General features: G+C 42.1%; 1 protein-coding gene across 5 annotated transcripts in view; it reads left to right on the top strand.

Annotated features, from left to right (window-relative positions):
* The first annotated feature begins 3,734 nt into the window (after nucleotides 1-3,734).
* The window catches only part of KIAA1210 (KIAA1210 ortholog), a 44,796-nt gene continuing 29,242 nt past the window's right edge, over nucleotides 3,735-19,288 (top strand). For 3 of the 5 annotated variants that reach the window (XM_074835180.1, XM_074835179.1, XM_074835177.1), the window contains exon 1: nucleotides 3,735-3,903. Coding sequence is in view for 2 of the 5 variants with exons in the window: in XM_074835179.1 (XP_074691280.1) it covers nucleotides 3,842-3,903 (62 nt within the window). In the remaining 3 variants the exon portion in view is untranslated. Of the gene's footprint in view, nucleotides 3,904-13,552; nucleotides 13,711-19,288 lie in introns of those variants that run through there. The other 2 variants (XM_074835181.1, XM_074835178.1) reach the window with 1 other exon arrangement.

The following is a 19,288-nucleotide window of genomic DNA, read 5'->3' as shown; positions in this document are numbered from 1 at the left end:
ATTCGCATGAAACTTTTGTCCCTTTCTGAAAATAAATTAAAATTTATAAATCAAACATCCAGGTTTAAACACAGTTTGTGACTCATGGGATTTCCTAACTGTGTGACATCTGGCCCATCCCTGCTGCTTTGCACTGTGTATGTGTCCTGATTGCATGCAAGCCAGCTTTGAATGGATATTTTGCGAAGTGTGAAGTGTTCACTATCAGTGAGCCGGGGAGGCAAGGACATGGTTAGCCTTAGAGATCTAGCTGCAAGCGGCTGCAAGAAAAGCAGTAGATCTGTTGGACATGAAACATATTTTGAATTGCTGGTTGTGTGTGTAGCTCCTAACACCTCTGCTGTCTGGCTGCTGGCGTGTACCCTGTGTACGTGTATATGTGTAGGAAGTGACTGTGGAAACATGCCAGTGTTTTTTAGCTCGCTTGAGTTTTCCCCATTGGATTACTAGCTGCTGTTGGTTGCTTATGTTGAAGAGGCCTTTTTTGCAATGACACAGGTGAAAGTGCCTGTGAAACAAGTAACTTGCTGATTTTAGAAGCTATATTTTGGTGCAAGCATTTCTCAATGGTTGGGTTGCTGGGCCTTGCTCAGACTTGCCTCCCTTATTCCCTTTGGAGAAGTTAAGAAACTTGTTGGGAAGTTTACCAGGTGCTGGGAGCTCTGCTGCTACCTCTGCATCGCTGCCAGTGCCACTGCGGGAGGGCAGCTTGCCACCTGGACTGCTTGTTCTGCCTGCAGACTCAGAAGATGAAGCGAGGCGGATTTGGATGTGCAGTGATCACAGTGGGGTATGTGGTGTGCAATGCTGGGCTGTTGAGGGTAAGCGGTGACAGTGAGTTTGACGTCAGTTCAGAAGGCCATAATTTTCAAAGGAAAGTGGGCCTAGACTGGCCATGATTTCAATCAAGCCAAGCCACAAACTTTAGAGGAAGTTCAGATCTGATTCAACTTCCAGGTGTTTAAACTTGCTGTCTTCTCTATCTTTAAAGAACCATCTTTACTTTGCCAAGGTCTGTATTCTGTGGTTATTTGGTGTTCATCCACTTTCCAAGCTGAAAACAGCTTTAATTAATTAACTGGCAGTAGATCAGCTTTAGCACTTGACAAGTGAAGAGCTAATGTCAGTGCAGTGACTGGCTGTCAGACCTGTGGTACGGTACATAACTGCTTACTTGCACTGATTTACCTGTGGACATAGAGCCACGATGTTTATCAACATCTAAGATTTCAGATCTGTACTCAAAAAGCTCAGTGTGTAACTATTTGGAGCTGTGCTAGTGATAAAGAGACAGAGCAGTGAATAATAAATGCTACCATGAAGTGGCTTGGAGACTGATACGAAGATAGAGAATCAAAAAGGATTAAATCCTGAGGTGGAGTAATTATTTTTAATGACTGTTTACTAGTCTGTGCTTCTTGGAAAGTAAGGGGGTTTCTAGATGGTGCAATGTGTGTTGCTAAACTGCCAGTTCCTGGGAACAGGACTATGTTTGACCTAAATGGAACCCAACAGATGAAGATTTGCATGTTCAAGTAAGTAACTTCAAGACAAAAATACATGAAAGAAAAAAGAATAATGAAAGGAAGCGTGTTCTGAAGACAGACCATCTAAGGAGATTTGCAGACAGGGAATCTGCTTCATGTTAGCAAAAAATCTGATCTTTTGAAGCTTGTGAGCCGTATTCTATACCAGTTAAAGTGATGAAATTCTTCCAAAGCCATCAGGATTACAGCACTCCACTGGCTTTAGGGATTGGGCCTTCCCACTGGAAGGCCATTTGATCTTTCTTGCTTTTAAATACAAATGCGAATTTCTCATGAGGTCTCCTTCATTTCTTACTATAAATGTTTCCATTGGCAGCATTTTCTGAAAGAAATGCCAGGCAGATTTCAGATGCACTCCTACGTCCAAGGTTTTGTACATTAAGCCAGTCAGAAGGTTTCTCCAGTAATCTCTAGGAATTCCTTCTTGGTGGTTGTTACCCAATAACCAGAGCCTTGATTTTGACTATTTTTTTTCCTGTGGGCTTTCTCTGATGGGTCGACCCTAATGCTCTCTAGCTAGCCTTTTTCTGTTAGGATTAGGAGTTCAGCGCAAAGTCATCGTGACAAATGCAGTAGTTCAGAACAATAGCAAAACTCATTTGGGTAAAACTTCAACTAGTGTTACTGTATTTTTGCTTCTTTGTCTTTTCCCAAGAGCGAGAAAGTGTATCTGCTTGAGGTCAGGTTTGATTTGCAGTTCTTCTGTGAATGGCATGGAGTTGGCTGCTTGTAGAGGCTTTCTTTTTCCTGCTAAGTGGGAAACTAGCCTAGAATATGATTTGGTTCCTGTTTGTGATGGCCCTTGCACTTGCTTTCATTTATTATTTGTGTCATGGCTTTCCTTTGTGTAGGGGACTTTATAGAAAATAGAGAAATGGAGGTGTCTGTTCACAGATTTCAAAGTTCTGCACCATTATGAAACTGCTGTAGGGGGGTCAGTTATGGGACTTCTCACCCAAGGTACATTTCTCAAACTTCATGTCTCTCTTATGGGAAAGGTGTTAAAATAAAATATTTTCTTCCTACTATTCCAGAAGAACTTCTCTACCTTCGATCTGGTCTTGCTACTGAACACCTTTAAGAGGAACTCGTGTAGAAATACTCCTGTAATACTCTCTCTTACTGGCTTGCCAGACCCAAGTATTCAAATATTATGTACTAGCTGAGAAATACAAGTAAATGTGTTTTTTTCTGATCTTTTAGGAATGAGTGTAAATCTTTCCTTTGCAATTATGAGAGTTATGAACTTACTACGTTTAAATATGCATGCATTTTTTTTTAATCAAGAGCTGACATTCTTACCAAGACATGGGACTCCAGGAATAGGCTAACACTTTGCTAGTGGCTGCTGATACTCTCTAGTTGTGTGCAGGTAGCACAAGCAATGTCTTGCCTCACCACTCTGCTTTTACCTCGACAGAGGTCACTAACAGCCATGATGTGGATTAATTTCTATATGAGTCTAATGCAATATAATGTCAGAAATGTGTGCAGCTATGTTGTCCCCAGGGCTTGGGTCACGCCTGTGAATGAAACCGCTTGAGGTTTATGTTCCCCGGCATTAAACCATAGCCATTTTCCTCCTTCCACACCCAGTGAGGGCCTCCTTAGTTGTGGTAGTGAGTAACAAGTGTTAGTGTATGGTCAGAGAGCATCATGAGACAGTATTTTTCTCATATGGGTGTGCTGGCTACTTTAAACTCCAGAGCTTTTTGCCTGACCTTGCAGTATTGCAGGGGTGTATTTTTTTTTTTTCCTGTTAATGTGCAGAATAGCTTGTTAGAATAGATTGTGGTTTACAGTGAGATGGGATAATGCCTGTTCTAGAAGGTCCCGTGCACCCCTTATGTGCTGGAGAATGACTACAATTTTTAATGGTTGGTTCAAAGATGTTGCAAATATTTTCTGTAGTCTTTCTCTGTCTAAAAAATAACAATAACAATTAATCTCCTCAGGGCTTCTTCACATCCTAATTACAACCAAGCCTCTCATTAGTCCCACAGGGAGACAGAATCAAATGCCATATGGTATTTTACACTTAGGATGCTGTGCTTACCAAGAGCTGGAAGGAGACAGGAAAAGGGGGAGTTAACAATTCATAACCATTTATGGAACAGGCACAGCCCTCCTTGGACCCATTTCAGCGGAGTCTGAGGGCCTCAGATCAGGAACTTTATCTGGCTAGTAATTGCATCAGCATGCTGGCTTTCTTGTGTGCGTGTGTGGGCATTTGGTGAGCAGAATACGAAGCTGCAGAATCTTTGTGCTGGCATCCACACACAAGGATGAATTAAATGCTCACACGCCTCCCGGGAAGGACCATGGCTGGATTCTACGGTTGCCTGAAAAGTAAAAAGTAAGTGCCATGCTGAGCCCTCCCCTCCACCTTTCCAAAGTGAGCAGAGTCTAGTGAGTACTTTGAAATTCTGTCTTTGTTGTATTTCAGCAGCAGCACAGAACAAAATGATCATGCCTTGAGACTGAAGTACCATTCTGAGTACAAAAGTGCAAAAAATCAATCCTGGCAGACATACCAGATCAGTGAAAATTGGTCATTTTTTTTCCTTCAGAGGTATAAACATGAAATATTGAATAAGGAATTAAGAACCATTTCCTGTCTAATTATAGCAAGAGGGAAAATGTCCTCTTCTGTATTGATTAGCTATATTGTTTATATACTAACACATAAAAATGAGAAATACAGAAATGCACATTGGCTTTTAAAAAAACCAGCTAGAAATCTGGCAGTAAATGCTCTTTGAAAACTTAATGTGCTCAGTTTTTGTATAAGCAACCTGAGGTTTGTTTCTGTAATCACTCCCTGTTGAGAGATTTAGTTGTATTTAAAATAAATATTTTTTAATTGCTTCACTGACATACTTCTGTTGGAGTAGACATAAAAGGAGAAGAGAATGGGACAATGCACGTTAGTATTTGTGCTTTAAACCACCATGAAGATACATTCTGTCTTTCCTTTTACATTCTCCCTGCTAAGGAATGGAACAAAATTTTCTGCTGCAAAAGCTGAGCAGTGGTTTTTGATAATGTTTTGCATCAGCAGACTGTAGAGGGCTCTATTCTTGCATACAGTATGGGATTAAAGAAAGTGAAAATGCACAGTGAAAGGCAAGCAAAGTTGTATCTTGAGGCTTAAGATGTGAATGCTGACAGTTAAATGTATGGGTAAGTCCTGGTTAGCAGAGAGTTAAAAAAAATAGTTCAAAAGTGAAGCTGGCAATTCACTCTTTCTCCTTTTCCCTCTCCTAAAAGTTGTATCCCCCATACCAACAGTTTATCTTGCATTACTCTGGTGGAAATGTGCATTTGCAAAGGGACGCAATTCCTGTTGGATTTCAGTTAGCATTTGCATCCCATATTGACTTATTTGGAAAGTAAGTCTGCCTTAGATAAAGGGGGAGGATGCGATGAGAACTAGCAAAATGGCTAAGAGTGAGACCTGATGAAGGTAGGAGGATTGGCACTTGAATTGACAAAAAAAAAATTAGTTTACATTGTTTGATTTGTGCTAAGTTGTTTTCCCCTCAACTCCTCCAGCATCTAATGCAGTTAAAACAAACTTGGAAGTCTGAGAGAGGCTATAAAGGCTGAGCAGGCGAAGCTTCATTCATGTGGCATACAATCTCTTCTTTACTGGTGGATCTCTACCTGATTCATGAGGAACAGGGATTTTTTCTTCAACAAATTCTTCTTTCTTGTTACTCTTCATTTAGGTCTCTACACTTGATATATATACAGATTATATTCCTCAACCTGTTATTTCAGTCCTGTGATATGTTCCCAAGTGGATTTGTGCAACTATTAATACTTTGCAGTCTTCACAAATTTTATATGCTGCTTTGGTTGTGATTATTGGCAGTTAAAATGAATGTAAGACACCAATTGCAGTAGCAGTGATGGTTTTAGCCTGAGATTAATTTGGATGAAATTTGTTTGGAGTTTGACTTGAAGTGTTTGTCTTTCTGGACAAATGGGTCATTGGAATGGCTTCCCCACTCCTCACGTGGTCATTTGACCTGTAGGAGTTGGTCTGCTTTCTGAATGAAAGCTATTTTGGAATGAAATGACTTTTTTGTTTTAAACAATTGGCTTGGGTACCAGTAGGGATTTAGCCAAAGTGGCATAGAGCTCAGTGCAGGCCATAAAACCTGCCACTGACACTGGGAAAGGGCTCCATCCAGGGCTTTGAGCTGCTGGGTCCAGGTGAAGCACCTGGACTCTTTTAAAAGCTGCTTTGGGTAGTGCTGTCCTGTGCTGCTGTCGCCCCCCCATTTTGCAAAGGGAAGCAAAGGCTCTACCTTGGTCCACTGTGATAATGTATGGCTGAATCTGATCTTTGTGCAGAGTCCTGTCCCTGTGCTTTGTTAATGTTCTTTTTATGAGATGTCACATTAAAAAAAAAGCCCAAAGCCAAATCCAGCTAATTCCTCATCACAGCCCCAATCTTGGCTGCTATTCCGCTGAAATAAAAGTTGTAGATTGCTTTCATATTTCTCTTTAACCAGCATCTGTATCCTGAATAATCTTAAACTGTTCTTCCAGTAAGTTTATAGCTCATCACCCTTATTGCAAAGTTTTGTTGTGCTTGGTCCTAATATGGTGTCAGAAAAAAATATTAGACCTGCACAGATAAGACAGAGTTTTTTAAAGCTTGTGGAGGAATCTTTCCCTACATCTCTCAATTTTTGGTACTAGCCAAATGCATAGTTATGAGCTGAAAATGTGGTTGCTTGAATAGTAAGGTTCACTGATGGTCAATGCAAACTGCCAATTTCCAAGGACAAATATAGTGTGTTAGAAGCTATATAAAATACTTGGCTGAAGGCTTTGCATGCCAGCTCAGAACTGGTTTCTATAACAGCCTATAAGGAAATGTATTTAGCTGATCTGTACTTAATGTGGTCAGTCAGGATTTAATGGCGCCTTTCACAAGCAATCCCAGAATATGGACATATTTCAGTTTAAATGTCTTCTGATATGCCAAGCTCTGTACTTTCAGTGGGGTATTGTGTTCTTTTCTTACAGTCTGAAATTGTCAAAAAATGCTGATGTGCACTCTTATCCAGCAAAGAAGTTCAGCATTTGGGTAAAGTAAGTTGATCAAGGGATGCATCAGTATAATTTTCAATATATTTTTAGATTGTTTGAGATGAAAGGCATTGCAAATGTAAAATGATGGTATGACCATGAAATTGAGTAAAATGTGTTTTCTGGGTTAAGTGCTGTTGCTCTGTTGCTGTAGCTTGCATCATTGCCTATTCAGATGAGTGTCAGGAAGAGATTTTGGTGTTTGCTGGGATTATAGCAAAGATGGTGTAGTGCTGTCCACTTGATGGATAACCAGCTAAGCTGAGATGTCTGTCCACTGCCTCCCGCACCTTTGCCCCAAGCTCTCTTGATGGGACACAACACAGGGGACAGTGGAAGGAGTGCCAGAGGTTCTGTCATCCTTGATGTGTAATACGCTTTTTACAGCTTTTATATGTGTGGGGTCTTTAGAGCCTTTGGTTCCCTATCCACAGCAAGCAGCTGCTGTTTTAGCTTGGACACTAGCAAGTGAATTGGAAGTGGTTTAAAGCTCCACCAACTGCTACTGAAGTAGCAACTTGGCACTGTGGGGAATGGGGCAGTTTAAAACTGTTGGCTCTTCTCTGTCAGCAGCTCGTTCGCCTCCTGTGTCCTCTCTCACTTTTTGGAGTCATGTAATCGCTGCAGGGCCTGAGTGTTTACTGACTGTCCACAGTACATGACGCTTTGCCCTTTGGCACAATTTTAGACATGGGGCATCTCTCCAGGGCTCAGAGGCTGTTTAAAGGAAGACACTGAGTTCCCTGGTCATCCCTGCCTGTGGCATCTCCCAGCATAGCTGGGCTCGGCCTGGCTCAGCAGTGGTCCATAGGCTCAGCGGGGCTGGCAGCTCTCAGGAGGCCATGCGGCCTTGGAGTCAGTGCGTGCTGCCTGGGAGCTGTGGAGGAACTAGTGCCACGGTCCTGTGGTGACCTGGGGGTCTGTCTGTGTGACCAATGAATTCTGGTGAGGTGAAATACTTCTCATGAATACTTTGGTATCCTGAAATATGTTCATTTACCTGTCTTTATTGTATGCAACTTTAACACAGTATTTCCCAATGAGGGCAAGAATCACTCATTAACAGTTTTTCAGTGTTTTTTTTGAGATGAGAACATCTGAGGATGAAAGGTTGTTCCAGCCCAACAAAACAAGTTCACCAGTGCAGAGACAATCCCTGGATCCGCACAAGGGTGACAATACTGAGTTTCAATAAACAGCTTACAGAGGGTGCAAGAGGCAAAGCACTGAACAGAAGAAGGGATGTGCTTTTTTGGAAAGTGGAGAGCTCTCCCAGTTGGGGCCAAGTCAGAGAGGGTGAGCTGAGGTGACAGGACTCCCTGGCATTGTGAGTCTCTCAGGGGAATCTTCCAATACACAACCTATCAGCATGTTCCTGTACATGGCAATTATACACAGTATTTGGACATTTGTGAGCATTTTGTCTTCAGACCACAGGGATTGTTTAGTGCTATGCCTGGTATTAAGTGTGTGGAGGCTTAAGTCCTGTTTTGCTACTCAAGAATAGTAGAGAGGGTGAACAAAAGCAGTCAGGAGGTGGCAGAACCATGGCACTGCAGGCACTTGAGCACAGTTAGTACAATGGTGCTGTATTATTAACAAAAAGATCAACTATTTCTCTCTGTTGATTCATTCCATTTGACTCATCTCTGTACAAGGAGTTCAGTTCTGGTTTAATATGCCAGTGAGTCACTCCACGTCTCCCAGTCCTCCTCGTTATGTTCGTGCTTCTCTCTGGATGGTGTTTGTTTTAGCAGCCACGGTGATGTGGTGCATTTGCCGGCTGTAGGCAGAGGAATCCAAGCAAGCATGCCTGTTTGTTTGGTTTCAGCAGAACAGCCCCTTCCCTATCACCAAGGTGCTGAGTATTTGACAGATGTGCACCTCTGATGCTGCCTGTCCTCTTGCACTGGAGCAAAAGCTTCTTGGTTTGGGACAATCTGCTGAATGTGATTCTCACTCTTCTGCACCATTTGGCTGTCAGATTTTTTGTCTACATTATTTTGCCAGACTGAGCCATGAAAATGTCATAATTTTGCTTTGTGTTCTCTTCTTATACAGAAACTTCTGCTGCTTAAAGTGTCTGGCTTTGTATCCTTACAGCCAGCTGGAGAGATTAATTTGTCATTTCCTCCTCGTACAGAGATCTAGAAAGTTTAATAGCTGTGATGTGAAGGCCTAGAATTGGCTTTAGAAGCTGAAATCTGGCTGTAGGTATGTGGGACAAAAATGTAGTAGGTCCAAGCTGTACTTCCAGTAGATAACCTACCTAGAGCTGATTACCAGCCAAACTTGGGAAAATGTGAGATAAGTCTGTCTGTGGGGAAACAGGAAAAAAAAAACAAGGTAAAGCCAAAGTTGATTTTTTTCTCCCCCCCCCCCCCCCCCCCTAATTTCTCCTAAGGATTGCTGCTGTAGGAAAACAGTTGTGCACAAGTTGCTCTGCTCTAATGTGATCCAAGCTTACAGTTCTGCATTAAATCTGTGGTAGTTTCAAGGTTGGTAAAACTATTATGATCAAGGAGTTTTAAGCAGTATTTTGAATACAACAAATCCTAACTGCAGATTTTTTTATCTTGTTATATTATTCATAATTATTTGTATCAAGATAGCAGGTGGCCCTCCATGGCTCCATTGTGGGAGTCACTGTTTAAACAACAAAAAAATGTCAGTCAGTTGATAGCCTGGCTGATCTTGCTTGCAGATGCTGAGCTGTCACTGTTCGTAACAGTCCAGGCTGTGCTAACAGCTCAACATTTCCAACATGATGTACATGAAAAAGCTAAGACCTGGGCCACACACATCATAATTAATTTTTTAACTGTGTCATTAATCCAGTGTGTGTTGCTGCATTCATACAGGTATACGGGTGCCAAGGTACTCTGTGGTCTATGGTACCCTGTCACCATGCTATAGCACGTTGGTATCTTTGTGACTGTTAAGAGAGGACTGTAGCACTCTCAGTCAGAGCAGGGTAACTTGGCTGTGCAGACAAAGCCTCCTGATTTTGCTCTTTAACCATCCAGCCAGAGCTAAGGCGGCATTCCAGCTTCAAATTTTTGTGGTGGTTGTTTCTTTTGGCCTCTGAGTTTCAAGGATCTGGTGCTAATTAGCGAACTAAATGTTTGACTTACATTCATGATGAATTCATTTATGCTTATTCATTCTCAGAAATATGTAACTGTGTGCTTTTGCCAGGGCTTGTAAGTATCACTCATCTAACAACGCAGTTCTGATCCACACAGTAGTTCGGATGCAAATGGGATGTATTTGAATACTCTAGCTCAGAATTATGATGCAGACATCGTGTTAATCATCAAGCTATCTGTGTTTGTGGGAAAATACAGATTTGACAGAGGTGCAAAGGAATTGTTTGCTGGTTCACTCTAGCAGTCATACTGCTTTTCATCATCTCAGTTTAGTGAAAAGAATGTTCCAGAAGTTGAAATTTCATTCCTTTCCTTCAAGAAATGCAAATTGTCTTGTTGCTTCCTTTCTTGCAGCCTTGGCCTGTGAAGACCTTACAGAATGTCTATCCCCATCTGATTCCCTACCCCACCCTTGCCATTGCCTACTTGTCAGTACCCCATCTTGCAGTCCTTGTTGTCATCCTCCTGGGTTCTTCTACTGTCATGTACCCTCTCTGCTCCCTGATGCTACCATACCATCTTCTTCAAAACACAGTTGAATACAGCTGATACTCTATTGCGGCAAAACAGTATTAGCTCAGATAATCTTATTTCAGATGATCCTATTTTAGAGAGGTATTTATGTCTGGAATCCCAGAGAAGTAGGATCCCTTTTTAGTGGTTTTAGTTTAGTCAGTACATGCCCTTGGGACAGAAATGGCTCAGGGACTGCTTTAGACACATGCATGGTCTCCCTTGGATCTAGCAGTTCTCCATGTGCTTCAAGACCAAGTGTACTTCAGAAGCTGCCTAACTTGAGGCTGCAGAGAGAGCAGCCAGGAGAGATGAGCAGGGACAGCAGGAGGTTTCCTTTAGAGCAAAAGAAGGGAGACCCTCAAACTTCAGACACAGCTCCAGAAGAGCTCCTTCTGTAAGCGTGGAAGTCACCCCAGGCCTTCCTTGATCAGGAGCCAAAATGGGGTCTGAATTCCAGAAATACCCACAGGCAGTGGGATCTCAGGAGGTTTAGCCAGACAGACACAGTATGTTTCAACATAGGAAGGAGCTGGCCTTGTTTTTATTTTTGTGTGTGTACAGGCTGTAGATGTTGCCCAACTAGGTTTTGGGACTTCACATGGAGAGAGATTTCCTGAGCTTCCTGCCAAAGGCAGCCTCTGAGACCACAAAGCCTGCGTTTTATTTGCTCTCTTATAGCCAAAGATGGCTGACTGTTTTTATGACAGTTTGATCTTCAGAGTGAAAATTTGTGACACAGTTTGCCCTGGAAATTTCTGTTAGCCTCTCCTTTTTTTCAGTGCGCTTTGAATTCTTGGGCATTAAATATCTGTATTATCTCTTCTTGGAAGAAATGTGTCCTGGGAGGTTTGATCTATCTGAAGAATTTTTTTTTATTTTTTCTCATCCTTAAGCTGCTCTTTAACCCACAAATTAAGGGATAAATATCTGTTTTGGAAAAACCTTAAAAAAAAGAAAGCTTTAGACATAGCCTAAAGTCCCATGTTTCAGTTCTGGCATTCAGTTTGCTATTGTTTCAGCTTCATTTCCCCTGCAATATTCAGACAGCTTAATTTGGTAAAAATGTCTCCAGAGTCTGTCTTTCAGGCCCAGGATGTAATGATTCTTCACATTTTGTGAGAATAAGATCTTGGAAATCAGCGTGAGACTCAAATACAAGGGCATGGCAGATATGCAGGCTACTCTTGCGAAATTTTATGGGTTTTGTTATTTATCTTTTGTGTAGTGGTAGTACTTGATAGCAGTGTCAATTGGTATGATTCCAGCACGCTGGTCTCCCATAGCGGAGGAGGTGCCTGGCTCCTCCATAGTGCTCGTTAAGCTTTCCAGGCATTCAGTGTGACCATCGCCATTCCACAGGTAAAGAAACTGAAGGCTGAGCGATAAATAACTCAGCCAGTGTCAGCAATCCATTAATTTGCCCAGTTCTCCAGTGATAGAGCCAGGAAAATCAGCCAATTCTCCCAAGTCCCAGCCCAGTAGTTTCCGTCTGCTAGGATATGTTTAAAAGATGAGCTCTGTCTCAAAGATTTTACTGTCTAAACTAATAATTGTCACCTTCACAGTTTGCAGATATTGGCAATTTCCATGGAGTTTTCTCAGACATGCAGTTTTTCAAGCCCTTGTAGAGCATGTTGAAGCCAGCTGACGGTAAACTTTCCTTAGCTACCTTTTGTTGATCCCCACGAAGCAGCCCGTGGACTCCCAGGGCTCTGCACACCACAGGTCAGATATCAGTCATCTAACTTTTTGCTGGGAGGCCACAGGTGGAATAAAATTAATTAGGAGTTTGGAGAGGGAGCAAAAAGCACACACACGAGCTAGAAAACAGTGACCAGATATGCTCATCACCCAGGTGTGGGATGGAAGATTACGTGTATTTGTTGAATTTGCCACATGGAGAGGCAGAGACAGTAAGCTTTACTTTAATTCCCATACTTGACTCTGACATCTTGACTCTGCTCGCATGGGGTGTGTCTGCTGTTTAGTGATAGTCGCTTGACATTTCCTGTTGCTTTGCTCTTGAAACTGTTTCTAAAGGCAGTAATGCTTACTGGGTGTAGCTCCCTAACTGGCAAAGGCAGGCTTTGGTTACATCCTTGTTGATTTTTAAATGCGTGTTCCCCCTCCTTCCAACTACTCCAAATATATCCATGTCAAGTAGATCTGAGAGTGTCTCTCTTCTACCGCTGGCTCCTTAGCACGGTTGCTGGATGACTCTGCTGCTTCATTTACTTCTTTTTAGGAAGAGTGGAAGAAGATCCTCATTCCAGCTGTTTCCTGAAATTTCCCCAGCGTGGTAGTGTGAAGAAAAAGAATTACTACATGAGAAAAGCACTGACTTATTCCTATGCTAATGCCAAACGGTGCAATTCAACTGAGTCATTTAATGTAAATTCCTTTAAAATGGAGGCAGTCTGGGCCCAAAATATTGGCTGAGCTCTTGCGTGTGCTTAGATCATGACTATGTTAGTGCCAGTCTTGATTTGAGCAAAATTCCGTCACATTTCTCCTGATTGGTGCAGATCAGAAAATGCACCGGAAAAACTATGTGATAAATTATTATCAGGGATGGGCTATTCAGAAACATTTTACTTAGCTTTAGGCAAACAGGTAGATATTTGCTTTATTGTCTGAGCAGATACAAACTTGCAGTGGAGATCCTCTCACTGACAGCAGCTATGCAAAGTCATGCTAATAAGCACTGCAGAGTAATTAGGTGTGTGAGGGCAGCCTGAAGTGGCATGTCCAAAACAGGTTAATCTGTCTGGCATGGATACCAGGTGCTGCAAAGGTGTGGTAGCTTGGACTTCAGTTTGGCCTCTCGAGCGGAGTACAAACTAAGAGCTGTTCAGCTATGGTACCTGCCTCAGGTTTAAGGTAACACAGGTCTGTGTATGTGTGCTGCAGTCATGTCCTCATGTGCAGGGAGACAGTTCTGCAGTGATTTAGCAAATGGCATGACTGCTGAGAGGGAGATGGGACAGCGTGCAGGGAACAGAGGCATTTACTCTCTCAGTTCCTGGACTGGTAAGGGAGTGCATTTCCACTCGTTTCTGTAGTAGCTTATGAATGTTTTTGTCTCATCTGCCCTTCCCCCTTCTTAGCCTTTTGGCTTCTCACACAATTACAGGCTGAGCCTGTGTGACTGTATGAAAGGCATTTCCTCCTGTTACTTTTTTTTTTAAGTCGGCTTCAGCCCACCAGCTGCTTTCCATTAGTGTTACACACACACTCACTAGGAGGGCAGCACATAATGCTTCAGGCACTGCTGAATAGCAGAAATCCTTCAGAATCGCTGTCAGACAGAGGCTTCTCAAAGCAGACCGTAGGTAAAAAGAGTTCAGCACATTGGGACCTGTCTTCTGGCAAGCCTTCTTGGAGAAGCCAAGGTGGGGACAGAGGGCGGTGAGGGGGTGTCATCTGAATGCAAAGTGTGAAAGCTGTGAATAGATTTCTTTATGTGAACGGTTGTTTGCTCTGGATATCTCGTCAAGGGTAGGAGCTGAATGTTGTCTGTTGCTATGGGGAATTACGACCCCCTACTTGATCCTGGGAGAGTATTTTATTGTTATTAAATATTATCTAGTTGCTTATCCAGACTTCCTGATGGCTACTATTGCTGTATTATTTATGATCCTTGGAAAGGACCTTAAACTTTCTTAAACTCTCCCTCCTTCCGTGAAAATTACAGGAGTAATTTACAAGAGTAAAAAATATTCATTAACTTTGTAAACTCCTCCCCTCACTGTTATCAGTGGAGGCAGTAACAAGAGTCCTAATGGAAACTGCTGTTTGTGCTATTCTTTTATGCCTACCTAAACCAGTCATAGTCTAGCTAGGGACATACCAGCTAGGGGCTGGCAAAAAACCCTGGGGATTTCATCCTAGAAACACTGCACTCTAGGAGAGTACAATGGGAGCGGCTGTGCAGGGTCAGATCCCAGTTCCTGCTGTCATGTTGGGTCGTACCCTGTTTCAGCAAAGTTGTTTGTGGGATCCCACGCTATTCAGCATGTTCCCTGAACGTGGACCTTGAAGTGCAGTTCGCTTGGCTCATTGCATGGAGAGCAAAGGGAGCTTTGTTTGTCGAGTTTCTGATATGCTCAAGGGATATGAAAATTGAATAGAAATCTTGCTGGCGCTGTTATTGCTTTATGATTGACTCTGAAATCCTGTTCCATGGAGTTGCAGAGGGTAAACTTAACTTTGCTTAACTGTCATTGCATTAATGAGTTCATTGATAGGTAGCTTGTAGGGTTCCCTGAGAGGAAGGCAATCAACCACATTTTGTCAGAACAAAGTCCTCTAATGTGCTTTATTAAGATAGAGTAAAAATTTAACCTGTCAGTCACCTTTTACTGCAGAAGGTAATCTGAATACTAAACCATCCTGCATTCTGGGTTTTTTCTGAAACTTGGTGCTCAGGAGAAATAGGCTTTCTCTGAGGTCCTGCAGTATCTTGAATGTGTTCTGGGGGGAGGCTGGCTGCAGGGTGGTGGCCTAGAGATCCGGATGAGGGACGTGCACTTTCCTATGCTGATCCATCTCACTGTGCAAAGTGGGTGTCCCGAAAACTGGAGCATAAGCTTGATTTGAGATAATTTTTGTAGCATGGAGGAAATTGATCTTTAAAAGCTCCAGGCAAAAATTTCACCTTTTTCTCTTGGCTGATTGCCAAGGCTGTCTTCTAGAGGCTATGAAGAGGCTAACTGAATGCAGTGCCTCGTATTCTTGAGTCTTTGTTTCCTCAAGGATTTATTTGATAGGAAAGAGGCTGTTCAGCATTCAGCATCTCCTTTGATCTCTCTGTCATAAACGCCTTCTGGAATGCTTATAACAGAAGCATGGGACTGAAGCTGAAGAAACACTAAAGGTGGGGTAGGCGCCTTCTTGCTGTGCAGACTCCGAGTCTTCTGCTCTGCTGGAGAGACAGCAAGGAGGCTGTGTCCCTTTTCTGAGGCTGAGCAGAAAGTGTTTCTGTTTCTCTTGGGTCTTTGTTAAATGCAGGAAATGTGAGTCCTGTACAATGTTAACTTCCCAGGAGTCCTTAAATACACAAACCAAGCAGTGAAAGGGAATTGTCTTTTCTTCTTTTAGCATTCCCCACCCCCCATATGATGTATATGTTCAGTAATGTACTTAGTTGGGGAAAGGGCATAGTCAGAACACCACTCTGGGACTGTATTTCTTTTGCCCTATCGCTGCCCTCCCATGGAGCACTCCAAATGTCTGTCCAGTTGCCCCAGTTTGTAAAAGCGAGGCAAGGATATTTCTCCTGTTCCTGGAGATTTCTTTTTTCTCTTAAGACTCATTAGTTCCTTTAATGAGTTGAAGAGCTCCAAGTGAATGTAACACAGTGGGGTTATTAATGGAAGTTTTGTATGGGATAGCAGGGAGCCATCAAACCAGGTGAGCGTAATGATGATTGTGAACTAGGTCCTGTTGCCTGCTTTGAAAATAAGGCAAGCCCTGCAACTTTGTAGGAGTTTTATGCCTTTAAAATACACCCTGACAATGCAAATAGGGTCTAGTAATGTCAGGTTGATTGTTGTGATTGCACCTGTATAGAAAGCCGCTTCACTGTTTGTAGGTAATTAATTCATAGGTGTAATAATCCAGCCCACCACCCTGTGCAAGGAGAGGTAAACACCATGTAGTTAATCCTTGCTGTTCTCAGTAAGCTTTTGGTCATTTCCATGGCCTTACACAGGAGTTGCTGCAGTGATTTACTGGACAGAGCCAGGCCTGGCTTTTAAGGTATCTAGCAGAGACTTGACATCTTGTTTGTACTGTACCTCTGCAGCGGGAGGCCTGTGCATATGCAGGGATTGCAGATGCTGTTTGAGAGAGAACATGATTAGAAAGTTGTAGATTGAGGAAATGTGCCCACTGTTCCACTTCTAGTGGGAAGCAAACAGTATCAGGGACTTGACCGGCAGCTATCAATCTGTCGCTGCTCTGCCTTGACTGCTTCCCCACTGAGGAGACAGTCGCCTTCATCCCTCTGTGAGCTCCTTCTCCCAGCTGTCCTCTAGCATCGCCTAGCTTGAAGAGTATCAGAAATACCGCTTTAAAAGGCCATTCATTTAACCTGATATTTTTATCACTAAAAACCAATATGCATACAGTATTTGTTTAAAACTTTGTCTCTAATGGCATAATGCTCTGGGAAAGTTCGCAAGAGTGCACATGGTTAGTACAGCTGATTGAACTGAATGTGCATGGTATCGATATGTCCTGACACTGTGTCTGTCAGCTGTCATTAAGGCCTGGAAGTGATGAATGTCTGAAGGTTCGATCAATTAATGCCTGTGCACTCACATGTATTTGTATTGATGGGTATTTGTGCTCTTTTTCTCCATTCCATTGATCCCCAGGCCAGGGTTTGTTGCTCAGAACATTTGCTAGCTGTATAACTCACTGCCACCAGAATTTAAAGTCTAAATGTTGTCTGATTGCTAATTTTCCTTTAGGTATGTCATCAAGCTTTTAATGATGGAACTTATACTTCGCTGTAAATTTTTTTTTTTTTTTTGTTATTGAATACTTGTTAACTTAAACCTTGGAAAAATCTGTGATGATTTTGTTCACCTCAAGTCATTGTTCAGAAAAAGATGATACTGTGATGAGGTATGCAAAGGCACCAAGCCATTAGGTCCTAAATGGAGCACATTTTCAAACAACCCATCCACCCTTGCAATTGACACTTGACCTCTACATGCCTCAGAGAACTCGGCTATAAAATCAAGTTAATGCTGGAGCTGATTTGACTGTGAAGAGACTGCCTCGGAGCTGAACTGCTTTGCAATTATAGTTCTACTTGTATAAAAGATATACCAATTGGAAATAAATGCTTGCAGTTTATAATAAACACAGCAGTCAAAATATCTCCAAAGGCCAGAAGGATTCTGAGTGAGCAGCTGAGATGTTCAAGTAATTTAAATAAATGTAGAGCTGGTGAAAACAAAGCTGGATCTGAAAGCAGCATTTTCTCTTGCTTTGATTTTTTTGAAGGTGGATAAAGCAGAAGTTAGAGGTCTAAATGAGCAAGGTGTCAGGCCCACTCACATTCCGTGGAAGTAAGCTCAAGTCTGGGGACTTGCCAGTTTGTCCTTGCAAATTTGTTGAGTGCTTTCTTCATGTTTTGTTTCAAATGCTTTTCCCTCAAGAAAAATCTAACAATCAATATGCATGGTGTATGAAGCTGAGGGGGAAGATTGGAACCAAATTTCTTTTTAATACAGAGTCTATGAGAGAGTCTGCTGATGACCACTTTAATCAAAATATGCAGGAAATGCAGACATTTTCACGGATAATTGATGAGATGTGGAGAAAAAAGGGAGAAGAGTTGAATAGTAATGAACATCTAAAAGGGAAAATCTTAAAAGTCTTATTTTTTGTTGCTTCTCAATATTGTCCAACAGTTGTTTCAAGAACATCCTCGGTGCATCTTATTTAGAAAAGTTATAATCGGTCCTGGTTGCTGCAATGGCTTTTTAATTGATTTTAGCAAGCTGAGATGAGATTATTTGGAACTACAGTGTGTTAATGCACTCCTGTGTTCACTGCTCATAGATGATCTGTTAGATTGCAGTTTTCTTCTGTTTTATATCTCCTCCATTTCTACCTACTGTTCAGCAGCATGGCAGTTTGCATATCTGTGTGGCTAGTACAGGGAAAGCTTACTCCATGGTCTGTTTTTTTTTGCAGGAGCTCTGCCTCTTTTACCTCTATGGTCTGTTCCCTTTTATTTTTTTTGACAGCCCCACCGGCTCTGCCTCTGATTTTGTGCACCTTATCTTTTAAGGTTATCTGAGGATGTGGGCTCATAGGAAAGTCCCAGTGCTTTTGAGCATGACGCATTATAGAATGTGTGGGTAATACAGAAGAAATAGAATAGTTTACTGATTGGCCAAATCAGTATAGAATCATAATCTTGCTTGCTGTTGACTTAGCAGTATTGTTGCACCACTTTCAGGTGAAAAATTGTTAGATGAGGTCTATGCAGAAAAGGGAGCAGGATTTGTTTCTGTATATTTTCATTTGTTTGTAAAGATTTCGTACCCTTTATGTCCTGACACAGCATATTGGCACTGCTAACTATGTAAATGTATCACCTAGGTATCTTCTGTAACAAAGGACAGTATTTATGAGCTGCCCTGCTAAACTGTCACATTTTCATTGTTGCTTGACATTTGTACTGTAACTCTTACGGTCTGCTACTTAATTCCTTTGTCTCTGACAGACATCCATGTAGGAGTCTTGGAAAATACAAAGTGGAGCCAGTTAACATTGAATGATCTTAAAACTAGGCTGAACTTTTGTTTTCATCGTGGAGGAAGATGATGCCATCAGCTAATTTGGTTGATCAATAGCCCGGCTTGCGATAAGGTTTCAAAGCTTGTGGCTAAAAGCTGACTGCACTGCATCCAAAATAAATTTGATCTATTGGTTTCCACAAATGTAGCATAGCCCAGGATGATGCTTCAGTGCTGATGCTTAACTAATTTTAATAATGCTGACAGACTAGCCTGGTGCTTACTGTAAGGCCACTGTAATACATGATCCCTCAGCAGCAGAGCACTTACTTAAGATGTTTTTTACAGTAGCATGGAGCTGTCACTCTCTAGCAAAGAGCAATCATAAAGGCTGATTATTCAGAGACTGGGAAGCATGACAGTCTTTGCTGAGCAAGTTTAATGACATCTTTCATTAATGGAAACTTTGATCCTGGTTTCCTAAAGAGAGGGGTACTGGCAAGAAGTTCGACTGGTTTGTTAGTTTTGGCTTGAGAAATAAGTGTCACTGAAAAATGAGGAAAAGTTCTGTGACCAAAGTGCAAAAAAGCGTGCAAGCCGTGTTTGTGATAAGCGTTTGGATGTGCAGTTTCAGAAGGGATCTAGCCATATTCTTTCTTCATGCTGGGTGGGACCATATTCTGCTGGGAAGGCGGACTAAAATTTAACT

Source organism: Strix aluco, chromosome 10 (genome assembly GCF_031877795.1).
Source record: "Strix aluco isolate bStrAlu1 chromosome 10, bStrAlu1.hap1, whole genome shotgun sequence".
Taxonomy (NCBI): domain Eukaryota; kingdom Metazoa; phylum Chordata; class Aves; order Strigiformes; family Strigidae; genus Strix; species Strix aluco.
This window is presented reverse-complemented; position numbering and strand designations above follow the sequence as displayed.